The sequence below is a fragment of the Lepidochelys kempii genome, chromosome 23 (genome assembly GCF_965140265.1).
Source record: "Lepidochelys kempii isolate rLepKem1 chromosome 23, rLepKem1.hap2, whole genome shotgun sequence".
Lineage (NCBI taxonomy): Eukaryota > Metazoa > Chordata > Testudines > Cheloniidae > Lepidochelys > Lepidochelys kempii.
Genome location: NC_133278.1, coordinates 7,282,429 through 7,296,331, shown reverse-complemented (window position 1 = coordinate 7,296,331; position 13,903 = coordinate 7,282,429). Strand labels below are relative to the sequence as shown.

Below are 13,903 nucleotides of genomic sequence, written 5' to 3'. Positions count from 1 at the left end.
GTTTCAAGGAGATTGTTGCACATGCTTTGCCATTATGGGATCATATTTTTGGAGCATATTGACAAGATTTAGAAATAAACCTTTCTCAAAACTGTCAGCTTTTGCATTGTGACCCCTGAATGGTCTCCCACCTTTCGCCAAACACAGAACAATGTCAATCAGTTGCTCCATTACACTTCGGTTATGGCACCGTTCTTCTTCTTGTTTAGACAGATAATCCTGCTTGCCCTCATCCAACAATATATCAATAGGTTTCCCTTCATTAAAACTTGACCATGAAGAACAGCTCAACACATGAGATTTTGACAGTCGGTGGTTTTAAAAACATTCGTTGGCCTTATATCAGTTTCTGAATCCCTTATCAATAAATGCTTCTTTGTTTATTCCCTATTTTACTTCTAGGAAACATACTCAATCTAGGGTAATAAGGACCTCTAGATAATCGAAACTGGCGTTCTAATCTATTTTTTGGAATATCACAGACCGGGTCATCAGATGGAATGTTTGATGGCTTTGAATAGGAACTATACTGACCTGAACTAAGAGACAAAGTCTGTTACTGTTGGTCATTACTCAGTTTATTGCACACACTGGAACTGGTGGCGGCATTATCTTCATGTAAGTTCTTAACCGAGGAGTCCAAGGTATTTGCACTTCTATCAGCACATTCATTATAATTCAGTTTGCTCCTTTTCTTATATTAACAATGAACCGATCCATATTTTAAAATTAAAAGGGGGTATCATACGACTGAATTAAAACATAAAGCCACGGGCTTGTTATGCTATTTCAGTAGAGTACGCGCAACAAAGATTACAAACATTGTAGACACTGTGCTGGGCATGCCTGACGCGGCCGCTTATATAGCTCAAAGAATTTTCTAGAATAGTAGTCGGAGGGGGAGGGGAGAACCAACGGTAATATGGTGCCTCAGTAGTGGGGACGCATGCTGTGAGCGAACACAGGCTTTCTATACATTTCTACAACATCTATATTATGCAAGTCGGCCCTTATTGCATAGTACAACATAATACAACTGCAAAACTAAGCATCTCTGATGGTATCTTCTAGACTGAGTCCCATTGGGTAGATAGAAAGATTAACCTAAATAATCTATACAGAAGTCCCTGGAACCCCATAAGGTTGGGTCCCTAATCCATGAACTATTGGAACTCATTTACAATACTTTTCTTAAACATTACACGAATATATTGTCTCATACTATAGAATTAGAATTCATAATCCCTATTGCATGATGAGATATAATGTATCTTAATTAAAACTATCTTTAGATATGTTTTTTCCTCAAAAATCCAATTTAAATTTTAAAAAAATCCAATATTTTTGATTTTTTTTAAAGTCATTGATTTTTATCCACCCTAACAGCTGGGCATGGTGGGGATGGGGGGACGGGAAGGATTGGTCCCCAGCTGGAGCAAGGCAAGGGCCAGAGCACAGCAGGGCATGGGGGGGATTGGTCACCAGCTGGGGTGTGTGGGGTGCAGGAGTCAGGGCAGAGGGCTAGGGTGTGTGAGGGGGGTGCAGGAATCACAGCAGGGTGTAGGAGGGGGGTGCAGGAGTCAGGGCTGGGGTTGGGGGGTGCAGGAGTCAGGACAGAGGGCTGCGGTGTGGGAGGGGTCTGTAGGAGTCAGGGCAGGGTGTGGGAGGGGGCTGCAGAAGTCAGGGCAGAGGGCTGGGGTGTGTAAAGGGGTGCAGGAGCCAGGGCAGGGTGTGGGGGGGGTGCAGGAGCCAGGGCAGGGTGTGGGGGGTGCAGGAGTCAGGGCAGAGGGCTGGGGTGTGTGAGGGGGGTGCAGGAGTCACAGCAGGGTGTAGGAGGGGGGTGCAGGAGTCAGGGCAGAGGGCTGCGGTGTGGGAGGGGGCTGCAGGAGTCAGGGCAGGGTGTGGGAGGGGGCTGCAGAAGTCAGGACAGAGGGCTGGGGTGTGGAAAGGGGTGCAGGAGCCAGGGCAGGGTGTGGGGGTGCAAGGGGGTGCAGGAGTTAGGGCAGGGTGTGGGGGGGTGCAGGAGTCAGGGCAGGGGTTGGGGGGGTGCAGGAGTCAGGGCAGAGGGCTGGGGTGTGTGAGGGGGGTGCAGGAGTCACAGCAGGGTGTAGGAGGGGGGTGCAGGAGTCAGGGCAGAGGGCTGCGGTGTGGGAGGGGGCTGCAGAAGTCAGGACAGAGGGCTGGGGTGTGTAAAGGGGTGCAGGAGCCAGGGCAGGGTGTGGGGGTGCAAGGGGGTGCAGGAGTCAGGGCAGGGGTTGGGGGGGTGCAGGAGTCAGGGCAGATGGCTGGGGTGTGTGAGGGGGGTGCAGGAGTCACAGCAGGGTGTAGGAGGGGGGTGCAGGAGTCAGGGCAGATGGCTGGGGTGTGTGAGGGGGGTGCAGGAGTCACAGCAGGGTGTAGGAGGGGGGTGCAGGAGTCAGGGCAGATGGCTGGGGTGTGTGAGGGGGGTGCAGGAGTCACAGCAGGGTGTAGGAGGGGGGTGCAGAAGTGTGGTGGGCTGGGGGTGCTCCCAGCCCCCTGCCCTGAGCGGTTCACAGCAGGGGGCTGGAGGGGGTATACCCCGGTTCCACCCCCTTCCCCGAGGCCCTGCCCCCGCCTCTTCTCCACCTCCCCCTCTCTCTGCCCGCACGCCACGGACCGGCGGCAGGGAGCGGAGTGCGGGCGAGTCCGCAGCGCGCTGGGGGAAGAGGCGGGAGCTCGGCTGCCGCGGAGCAGCAGGACCGAGCCCGGGCCGCAGCCCCACCACGCTTCTGCCCCGCAGGGGAGAGCAGGGGCGGAGAAGAGGGGCTGGGCCCCCCCAGCCCGGACTCCCCCGCCCCCATCTCCGGCCGCCCCCCCCCCTTTTTTTTGCGCTTGGGGCGGCCCTGATTAGGGTGTGACCGGGCACGCCCGCCACACCCGCTGCGCACGCCTCTGGCGGTGACCGCGGGCTTGGGGCAGGGCTCCTCTGGGGGGACTTGGGGGGCAGGTGTCTGGGGGGACATGGCGGAGGCATGGAGAGCAGGTGTCTGGAGGGGTAGGCACAGGGGACAGGTGTCGGGGGGCAGGGGGAAGGTACGGAGGGGCAAGCGTGGGGGGCAGGTATCTGGGAGCAGAGCGTAGGCGAGGGGAGGCAGGTGTCTGGGGGGGCAGGGGGAGGTGTGGGGGGGCAGGTGTTGGGGGCAGGGTGGAGGTGCGAGGGGGCAGGTGTCTGGGGGGGCAGGGCGGAGGCGCGGGGGGCAGGTGTCTGGGGGGGCAGGGCGGAGGCGCGGGGGGCAGGTGTCTGAGGGGGCAGGGCGGAGGCGCGGGGGGCAGGTGTCTGAGGGGGCAGGGCGGAGGCGCGGGGGGCAGGTGTCTGGGGGGGCAGGGCGGAGGCGCGGGGGGCAGGTGTCTGGGGGGGCAGGGCGGAGGCGCGGGGGGCAGGTGTCTGGGGGGGCAGGGCGGAGGTGCGGGGGGGCAGGTGTCTGGGGGGGCAGGGCGGAGGTGCGAGGGGGCAGGTGTCTGGAGGGGCAGGGCGGAGGCGCGGGGGGCAGGTGTCTGGGGGGGCAGGGCGGAGGCGCGGGGGGCAGGTGTCTGGGGGGGCAGGGCGGAGGCGCGGGGGGCAGGTGTCTGGGGGGGCAGGGCGGAGGCGCGAGGGGGCAGGTGTCTGGGGGGGCAGGGTGGAGGTGCGAGGGGGCAGGTGTCTGGGGGGGCAGGGCGGAGGCGCGGGGGGCAGGTGTCTGGGGGGGCAGGGCGGAGGTGTGGGGGGGCAGGTGTCTGGGGGGGCAGGGCGGAGGCGCGGGGGGCAGGTGTCTGGAGGGGCAGGGCGGAGGTGTGGGGAGCAGGGCGGGTGGCACATCTCGGAGGGAGCCCAGGGCGGAGGCCCAGGGAGCAGCTGTCGGGGTCCGAGGGGCGGGGAGGAGCAGGGGGGGCAAATGTCGGGAGGGGGAGGTGTGTGGGGGGGGCTGGTGTCCGGGGGAGGTGCGAGGGGGCAGGTGTCGGGGGAAGGCAGGTGTCCGGGGGGGCAGGGCGGGTGGCACATCTCGGAGGGAGCCCAGGGCGGAGGCCCAGGGAGCAGCTGTCGGGGTCCGAGGGGCGGGGAGGAGCAGGGGGGGCAAATGTCGGGAGGGGGAGGTGTGGGGGGGGGGGCTGGTGTCCGGGGGAGGTGCGAGGGGGCAGGTGTCGGGGGAAGGCAGGTGTCCGGGGGGGCAGGGCGGGTGGCACATCTCGGAGGGAGCCCAGGACGGAGGCCCAGGGGGCAGGTGTCGGGGTCGGAGGAGCGGGGGGGGGGCTGGTGTCTGGGGGGGACGAAGCGGCGGGGGGCGGGGCTATGCCGGGTCTGGAGGAGCTGGGCGGGGCCGCGGGGGGCGGAACCAGACGGGCGGTTCGTGTTCCCGGCCGGGCTCTGTTCGCTGCTGCACCGAGTCCACCGATCGCCGGAAGCCGCCCGGGACCGGCCGCAGCCTCCGGGTCTGACTCGGACCGGCCGGGGTGCGAGCGGGGTGTAGCCTAGGGAGCGCGGGGGGTGGCGCCTGGGGGCCGGCGGGGAGATCTCGGGGGGGCGTGAGGGGGGGCTGCTATAGGGTGGGGTGAGGGGGCGGTAATTGGGAGTTCGGGGTCTGGGTCTATCGGGGCTGGGGGGATGGGGTATCTCCGGAGGGAGCTGGGTCGAGGTGGGGTGGCAGCGGGGGGGGGGTGGTGTATTGGGGGTGGGTTACTCGGGGGGGTGTGGGGGTGCTGGTTGTATCGGGGGGGTGCTGGTAGGGGTATCTCTGGGGGAGGGGGGAGTGGCAGCTGGGGGATGAGTGTATTGGGGGTGGGTTACTCGGGGGGGCATGGTGGGGGTGCTGGTAGGGGTATCTCTGGGGGAGGGGGGAGTGGCAGCTGGGGTTGGGTGTATTGGGGGTTGGTTACTCGGGGGGGGCATGGTGGGGGTGCTGGTAGGGGTATCTCTGGGGGAGGGGGGAGTGGCAGCTGGGGGATGAGTGTATTGGGGGTGGGTTACTCGGGGGGGCATGGTGGGGGTGCTGGTAGGGGTATCTCTGGGGGGAGGCGGGAGTGGCAGCTGGGGTTGGGTGTATTGGGGGTTGGTTACTCGGGGGGGGCATGGTGGGGGTGCTGGTAGGGGAATCTCTGGGGGAGGGGGGAGTGGCAGCTGGGGTTGGGTGTATTGGGGGTTGGTTACTCGGGGGGTGGTATGGGGGGTACTGGTAGGGGTATCTCTGGGGGGAGGCGGGAGTGGCAGCTGGGGTTGGGTGTATTGGGGGTTGGTTACTCGGGGGGGGCATGGTGGGGGTGCTGGTAGGGGTATCTCTGGGGGAGGGGGGAGTGGCAGCTGGGGTTGGGTGTATTGGGGGTTGGTTACTCGGGGGGTGGTATGGGGGGTACTGGTAGGGGTATCTCTGGGGGGAGGCGGGAGTGGCAGCTGGGGGATGGGTGTATTGGGGGTGGGTTACTCGGGGGGGGCATGGTGGGGGTGCTGGTAGGGGTATCTCTGGGGGAGGGGGGAGTGGCAGCTGGGGTTGGGTGTATTGGGGGTTGGTTACTCGGGGGGGTATGGGGGGTACTGGTAGGGGTATCTCTAGGGGGAGCGGGGAGTGGCGGCTGGGGGATGGGTGTATTGGGGGTGGGTTACTCGGGGGGTGGTATGGGGGGTACTGGTAGGGGTATCTCTGGGGGGAGGCGGGAGTGGCAGCTGGGGGATGGGTGTATTGGGGGTGGGTTACTCGGGGGGGGCATGGTGGGGGTGCTGGTAGGGGTATCTCTGGGGGAGGGGGGAGTGGCAGCTGGGGTTGGGTGTATTGGGGGTTGGTTACTCGGGGGGGTATGGGGGGTACTGGTAGGGGTATCTCTAGGGGGAGCGGGGAGTGGCGGCTGGGGGATTGGTGTATCAAGATGGTTGCCCGTAGGGGTTAATTCTGCGGGGAAGGCAGGGGTGGGTGGCAGCCGGGGGCCTGCCCTTCCCAAGCAGGTCTGTGGTAGGGATGTAAAAGTTTAACCAGTAAGCATCAGTCTAACCGTTAAACCCTGCTGCTGGCCGGAGCCCAGGACGCTGCTGCTGTCCCGGGGCAGCAGCCGGGACCCCTGGGTCCAGCATCCCCAGGCACGGGCGCTAGGGCCCCACGTAAAACGTGGGGGTGTTGCAGCACCCCCTGCACCGCTAGTTCCCCGGTTAAACGTGTAACTGATAAAATTGTAATCGGTTGCACGGTTACTTTTTTTAACTGCTGTTTACATCCCGAGTCTGTGGAAGGCATTGCTCTAGCACGGCACTTGTGCTGCCAGCTCACATGTTGCTGCCTTTGCCCCCAGGAGCCTGCCATGAAGGTGCCAGTCAGCGTGACCCGCCTGCCCCGTGGCCCGGATGGCACAAGCCGCGGCTTTGACCCCAACTCCCCTCGGTACCAGGCTCTGAGCCCCATCAGCATCTCCACTGTGGGCTGTGGGAACGAGGCAGATCTGGAGCGGGAGCAGCAGGGCCGCGTGGCTCTGCGGGAGCGGTACCTGCGCAGCCTGTTTGCCATGGTTGGCCGCACCATCCACTTCACAATGTACGAGAGAGTCAATGTCTCGGCCTTCTTCGACGCCTCAGACATAGACATCTTGAACTTCCAGGTGTCCGACCTGCAGACCCCGCTGGGCGTGCACAGGGAGGCGCTGCTCCGCTGCTCGGACATCATCTCCTACACCTTCGAGCTGTGACTGCCACAGGCACCCTGCCCCCCACCTGTCCTGCTTTCTAATAAAAACACACTTGGGTACAGCTTGCAGAGTTCTTTCTTCACCTTTCAGAGTGGAGGTGAATTTTCAGGCCCCTGCATCATAGCTGGAAAGTGGTGCTTCCCCTCCACCCATTTGTGCTGCTCTGGAGATGGCCCTGAATTGGAGTGGAAATGAGCTTGGGGGCTGGGGGTGCATGGAGCTGCATCCATTTGGCACAACTCATCTGTTTCTTTTATCTGCTAGTTATGGAAACAAGATATCCCATTCCCTTGGCTAATCCGCTTGGCCCCACTGAATAGAACCCCTAAAAGTTTCCATCACTTTGGAGCACAGAGGCCAAAATGATCATTCTGCAAATAGCTCATGATCACCAAATCTGCTCACTGAAGGTTACCAGTGTGGGTGGCTCAGTGAGCACCTGGCATCCTTGTTATTGGCTGTGTGTAACTTATGAGCACCTATTCAAATAGGGGAAGAAACCTGAGGAACTTGTCTATCACTGCTGCACCTCTCCCCTCCCCTCCCTTCTGTCTAGACATCCGACCCAGTGTGGGATCCATGAATAGCAGAGGAGGGATGGATATTTTGGCAGTAAAACCAAAGTCTCCCTATTTCTGCCTGCTGTAAGGTTTGAACTGCCAGCCCCTTGGGCCTGTGTAGAACATAGTGTGGGGCAAGGTGCAGAGCAGAGCTGGGATGTACAGAGGTGAGGCCTGTGCCACTGTGACAGCCCAGGCAGTGTTAGAAGATGTCAGCCCATGTGGACTGTGATTGAGGTGAGGCTGAAAAGTAATAGGATGAAGCGGAGCACATAATCTCAGATGAATGTGAGCCAGGAGCAAGGTCTCAGGCTGTGCTCTGGTCTCCCGGGGAAGCTGGTAGAAATCTGCAGAGCACCATTGTGCATGGACAGAGGGGTAGCCTACTAGATGCAGTAGGATTTTCCAGCTCCAACTTCTTTCAGATTGTAGTTAATATCTGATCTCCCTGGTTCCTTTTGGCCAGTTCAGAAGGGCAAGAGGACCCCACTGGCTTGCAGGGGGAGACTGCAGGTTCTTGTGGCTGCATGGATTATTGGCCTGGTGGGACAGAGAGCGGTTGAGCTTAGCCGTTTGAGATGAAACTTGGCAAGCTAATGTGCTCTGTGAATTGGCATCAGTGGAACAGGGATTTCAACTCTCTGCTCTGGAACCTGCCATGGGGCTCACTCCTGTGACCCGGAAATGAGCTAATTGGCCAAGGTTTTCGGTACTGACTAATAGTTCAATTTGCACTCCTTAGGAATCCAGTGGGAGATGTCTTAGATATACCTGATTTTCAGAACCTGCAGAGGACTCTGAAGATCAGGCCCTTTAAGGTAACTTAGATTGAAATTCAGGCCCCTACTTATGCATCCCAGAGTCACATTAGTTTTTTTTGGCCACAGCATCAGTCTGGGAGTTCATGTTCCGCCGATTAGCCCTCCCCCTCAAAAAAACACTTTCAGAGTTACAGCTTCCCAGGCTGGGGGACTATCCTGTAGGTATGGCCTGCATTCTTTGTTCCTAGGTTTACACTGAGCTGCATTAAAACACAGTGTTTCCTTGCACCCAGTTTATCAAGCAATCCAGGTTGCTCTGAATCAGCAACCTGTCCTCTTCATTTACTGCTCCCCCAATTTTTGTGTCATCTGCAAACTTTTTCAGTGATGATTTTGTTTTGTTCCAGGTCATTAATAAAAATGTTAAAGAGGAAGAGGGGCCAAGCAGCAAGCCGTGCCCCCTGAAACACAAGGATTTTTAATACAGGCAGCATGAGACCCAGCATGTGTCACTGTACTTGAAGTCTCCCATGATCAGTGTTTTCCCTACATTTTACAGATAGGTGTGTAAGGAGCCAGTCAGCCTGTTCCCTAGTGTGTGGTGGGCTGTTGCAGACACCAACTAATACCCCATCTTGTGCTTTATCTGCTAGACATTGATCCGTAAGCGTTCACCGTCACTTTCTTCTGTTATCAATGTCTCAAACAGCTAATGCCCTTTTTGACATCAAGCTCCCCTCCCCTTTTGCCCATTTTAGTCCTCCTACTAAATAGGTTATAATCATTGGTTTGTAACATCCTAAGCATGCAGATCATTCCCACAGGTTTCACTAATACCAACCAGATCAAATTAGCAGGAGTGTTATAAGCAACACACAAGAAGTAATTCTTCTGCTCTACTTTGCTGCTTAGGCCTCAACTAGAGTACTGTGTCCAGTTCTGGGCGCCACATTTCAGGAAAGATGTGGACAAATTGGAGAAAGTCCAGAGAAGAGCAACAAACTGATCCAAGGACTAGAACAGTGGTTCTCAACCAGGGATACATGTACTCCTGGGGTACTCAGAGGTTTTCCAGGGGGTACAGCAACTCATCTAGCTATCATCTAGATGGCCTATACTTTAAGAATGTAAGGTATATGTTTATCATTTCGCTAGTTATAGAGGTATAAAAGAAAGAATCAAAATCACTGTCTGCCTGTGTAAGGGCCTTCTATCACTGGGACAGTCTGAGGCCCTGTTCTTACTTTAACAACAGGCTATATAAAAAGCACTAGCAAAGTCAGCACACCCTAAAATTTCAGACAATGACTTGTTCATACTTTCTATATACTATACACTAAAATGTACAATATGTATATTCCAATTGATATAATTATATGGTAAAAATGAGAAAGTAAGCCATTTTTCAGTAATCGTGTGGTGACACTTCTGTATTTCTGTGTCTGATTTTGTAAGCAAATAGTTTTTAAGTGAGGTGAAACTTGGGGGTACACAGGACAAATCAGACACCTGAAAGGGATACAGTAGTCTAGAAAGGTTTTGAGCCACCAGTCTAGAAAACATGACCTATGTGGGAAGATTGAAAAAACTGGGTTTCTTTAGTCTGGAGAAGAAAGAGGGGACATAACGGTTTTCAAGTACACAAAAGGTTGTTACAAAAAGGAGGGAGAAAAATTGTTCTTGTTAACCTCTGAGGACAGGAGTAGAAGCCATAGCTTTAAATTGAAGCAAGGGCTGTTTAGGTTGGACATTAGGGAAAACTTCCTGTCAGGATAGTTAAGCACTGGAATAAATTATCAACTGAGGTCGTGGAATCTCCGTCATTGGAGATTTTTAAGAACAGGTTAGATGAACACCTGTCAGGGATGGTCTAGATAATACTTTGTCCTGGCAGGAGTGCAGGGGACTGGACTAGATGACCTCTCAATGTCCCTTCCAGTCCTAGGATTCTATGAATTGCAATTCTTCTTGGTTTGTTATCCAGCCTCCTCGCAGTGGTGTAGTGGCATTTAAAGAGCTAGGTAATGGCATGCTGCAGGTACCAGAGTAGGCACTTGGTTTGGATTCCCACCCGTACGTGCACATAAGTTGTTCTGGTTTAACACTTCCATCAGTTTAAACCCTACTTACAGCAGGTGAGCTTGCACCTGCCATATACAGGTTTAGTAGCCACAAGTCCATACCCAACTGGAACAGAACCTTTCCAGAGAAAAGGCCCAGGCTAGCGCATGGAGACCTCATAGCCCCGCGTTAGGATATAGATATTTAGGCCTGTCTGCAAAGGCCTATACCAGGGGTCAGCAACCTTTCAGAAATGGTGTGCCGAGTCTTCATTTATTCACTAAAATTTAAGGTTTCGCGTGCCAGTAATAAGAATCCATGCGATCCATGCTGAGCTGTGCCCCCTCTTGGCCCTGTCTGCACCCCTCACTGCCCCAGGCTGGGGCCAGAGGGCCACAGCTGGGGGAGGCTGCAGAGTCCTGGGCCGAGGCCAGGAGCAGAGCCCCAGGATGGCAGCAGAGCCCCCCCCAAGACAGTGGCCAGGACTGGCAGTGGGGCTGGCCGACGGAACCCCAGCTGGCAGGGGGCCAGCGGCCGGTACATCAGGCCAGCAGTGGAGCCCCCCCGGACCAATGGCTGGGACCTGGGCCCAGCAGCAGGCTGAGGGGGCCAGCGGACAGAACCCCCGGTGGCAGTGGGCCAGCACCTCAGGCCAGCTGCGGAGCGCCTGGGACCAGTGGCTGGGACCTGGAGCCAGCAGTGGGCCGAGCAGGGCCGGTGGACAGAACCCCAGCTAGCAGGGGCCAGTGGCGGAGCCCCCAGGACTGGTGGCCAGGACCCAGGCAGCGTGAGAGCCATTGAAAATCTGTGGCATGCATGCCAAAGGCGGTATGCGAGCTGGTTGCCTACCCCAGCCTATACTTTAAGAATGTAGGTATATGTTTATCATTTCGCTAGTTATAGAGGAATAAAAGAAAGAATCAAAATCACTGTCTGCCTGTGTAAGGGCCTTCTCTCACTGGGACAGTCTGAGGCCCTGTTCTTAAGGTAAGGCCTTTGGTTAAGCAGCAGAGGCAGCCATAAGCTGGGAAGTGTATGGTGTCATGCTCGCATTCCAAACTAGTCATATTGAAATAAGGCAATCTGGGGCTGTTAGAAAGGTGATCCGATCTATCGCCTCCAGATAAAGGGAAGAGCCTAGAAGATGTAAAAGGAAATTTAGTTTGATAGTTTTCTGTTTGGTAGGAAGTTACTTATCAAGAGACATAGTTAGGAAACCCTTATGTCTTTATAGATGTAGTTGTGAAATCCTCACTTCTAATTTGTTTTGTCATAGTTCCTATTTTGCTAGTGTTTATTTGTATGGTCTGTGTCTGGTTCTGTGATTGTTTGTCTGCTGTATAATTAATTTTGCTGGGTATAAGCTAATTAAGGTGGTGGGATATAGTTGGTTAGCTAATCATGTTACGATATATTAAGATTGGTTAAGGTATAACTGAGACTATTACTATATAAATTAGGGGCAAACAGGAACTAAGTTGGGATTCGAAAATAAGGAAAACGGAACTTGGATTTAAGCTTGGTGAAAGTTCACCCCAATAAACATCAAATTGTTTGCACCTTCGGACTTTGGGTATTAGTGCTCTCTATTCATGCGAGAAGGACCAGGCGAATGGGAGGGTGAAGAAGTAAGCCCTCTAACACGCTGGAAGGAGCCTCCCCTCTCAGCACACTAGGCATACCCTAACAGCACCCACTAGCCCATCGAGCAGAGAGGGCCTGGGGTGGAGGAATCTGACCTTTCCTTCGGAAAGCCACAGCCTAAGCCACCCTGTGTCCTCCAAGCCTTACTCCTTCTGTTGCCTGCAGGAACAGGCCACAGCCATTCCAAAGGGAAGGGCATGGCTTACAGCTATTGCCCCCTAACCCCAATTTCCAGGGTGCGAGCTGGTTGCCTTACACTGCAGACCCACTCCCCTTCTCACAAAGTCAAACTGCTCAGCTCCACCCCTGCCCTGCCCCGTCACAGGAAAGCTCGGCAGTTACCCTGGGTGCAGGTCCTTGTAGAGACTGATCTGAGGCCTCGTCCTATATGTCCAGTTTAAGGCTCCTGCAAGGGCTAAGGAGGATTTTTTATTATTATCCGATACTGGCATCTTAAAAACAGAACAGCAATGTACAGCTTTGCTACACAGCAGGGCTGGCGGGGCCTGCTGAGCCGACCACACCACAGGGGGCAGAGACCAGGGCTGCGCTGGGACCCATGCTCTAATGGCGGTAGTGAGGGCTTCTGGACCGGGAGCGGGAACGCCTGCAAAGGGAGAAGACAAGCTGGTTAAAGCAAGGAGAGGAATGCGCAGAGGGGGCCGGCGCTGCCCCCCTTCCTATAGGGGGCAGCAGAGCTACATCAACCTCTCTGGTCCATGAAAAAGCCTGACACAGGACTCCCTGCATTTGACTCCCTCCCGTCTGCTGAACCCAGCCACACACAGGGACTGGGCCACTCGATTCTCCCACCTATGCAGGACGACTCTGCACAGGGCAGCCAAGCTGTCACAGACACAGCTGGCTGAGTGCACCTGAGCCTGCCCTCAGCACAGCCAGCCTTGCCCTCCCCTGCTGCAGGGCCAGGACACCCCCTGCCTTGGCATGCAGGTGAACAGCCAAGGGTGTGAGCAGGGCCAGCAGCGTGTTAGGTGGCGACTGGAGGAGCCCGCGGAGTGCCAGGGGCCAGGCTAGGGGCGTGAGCGGGGCCAGCAGGGCATGCCAGGTCTATGAAGACATGGGGATGGGGTCCTGAGTGACATGTGTTCCCTGTGCCCACCCACCCCAAGGCTCAGGACTGGCTGCCCTCACAGCTCCCCCGTGGGCACAGCTGGGAGCTGCAGGCAGCTGGTTACCCCATCCCAGACGAGGGGAGATTGAACCTACCTCCTGGAGGAACCATATTCCCGACCTGCAAAGAAAAAGCAAGGGTTACAAGTTGGAGATGAAGCCTCTGTACTGGCGGGCAGGGGTTTAGGAGATGCAGCTGCCCTGTGGGCATAATAGCTCAGCGGTCAGGAGAGGGGTAACCTGGCTGCTCTGGAAAGTGGGACAGCCCTTTCCAGCAGCTTTAGGCTGGGGGAGGCATCTCTCAAAACTTGTGCTGATTTATTGTGAACTAAGTGAGAAATGCAGGGGATTCAGCCAGCGGCGCTGGGGAAAGGACGTACTGCACAGTACCAACCTGACCCTGCAGGAGGGGAGGGTAACCTGACTCACCGTCCCACTGACACCTATGCGATCACTGGCGAGCGCCAAGGCAAACAACATGCAAGTGTCTGCAGCACGGCGGGCTATGGCAGCAGTTTCATTACCTTAGCAGTGTAAAGGTCTGTCACTCAACAACACAACCGGTTCTGTGTGAACACCAAAGCCTCACGCACTGGCTGGCTACATAACGTAAGGACTGGGAAAAAATGGTTACTAACCTTCTCGTAACTGTTGTTCTTTGAGATGTGTTGCTCATGTCGATTCCAATTAGGTGTGCGCACACTGCATGCATGGCAGCCAGATTTTCCCCCTAGCTGTATCCATCGGGTTGGCCTGGACGCTCCCTGGGGTCACGCCTTCACCGCGCTCAATATAGGGCCATGCCGACCTACCATCCCCTCAGTTCCTTTTTGCCAGCTACTCCGACAGAGGGGTAGGAGGGTGAGTATTGTAATGAACATGAGCAACACATCTCGAAGAACAATAGTTAAGAGAAGGTAAGTAATTTTTTTCTTCAAGTGATTGCTCATGTCAATTCCAATTAGGTGAACCCTATCCTTAACTTTTGGAGGCAGGGTCGGAGGTCAAAGGTTCGCTGACTGAAGCACTGCTCTACCAAAGGCTGCATTGTCTCTGGCTTGTTGGGTAATTGTATAATGCAAAGTG

The 13,903-nt window shown here is 56.1% G+C and overlaps 2 protein-coding genes across 10 annotated transcripts in view; one reads left to right on the top strand and one right to left on the bottom strand.

Moving 5' to 3' along the window:
* The first annotated feature begins 2,963 nt into the window (after positions 1-2,963).
* Positions 2,964-6,721, top strand: GEMIN7 (gem nuclear organelle associated protein 7). 2 transcript variants are annotated; one of them, XM_073321483.1, is made up of 2 exons: positions 2,964-3,016; positions 6,271-6,721. In XM_073321483.1, the coding sequence occupies exon 2, from the start codon at positions 6,280-6,282 to the stop codon at positions 6,658-6,660; it is 381 nt and encodes a 126-aa protein (XP_073177584.1). In that variant the 5' UTR covers positions 2,964-3,016; positions 6,271-6,279; the 3' UTR covers positions 6,661-6,721. The 2 variants fall into 2 exon arrangements, with proteins under 2 accessions (XP_073177584.1, XP_073177583.1); XM_073321482.1 differs by lacking the exon at positions 2,964-3,016 and adding an exon at positions 4,341-4,449.
* A 5,374-nt stretch (positions 6,722-12,095) lies between these two features.
* Positions 12,096-13,903, bottom strand: part of CLASRP (CLK4 associating serine/arginine rich protein) — a 42,068-nt gene continuing 40,260 nt past the window's right edge. For all 8 annotated transcript variants that reach the window (XM_073322215.1, XM_073322212.1, XM_073322211.1 and 5 more), the window contains 2 exons: positions 12,914-12,938; positions 12,096-12,293 (listed from right to left, as the gene is read on the bottom strand). In XM_073322215.1, the coding sequence (XP_073178316.1) occupies positions 12,251-12,293; positions 12,914-12,938 (68 nt within the window). In that variant the 3' untranslated portion in view covers positions 12,096-12,250. The remainder of the gene's footprint in view (positions 12,294-12,913; positions 12,939-13,903) is intronic.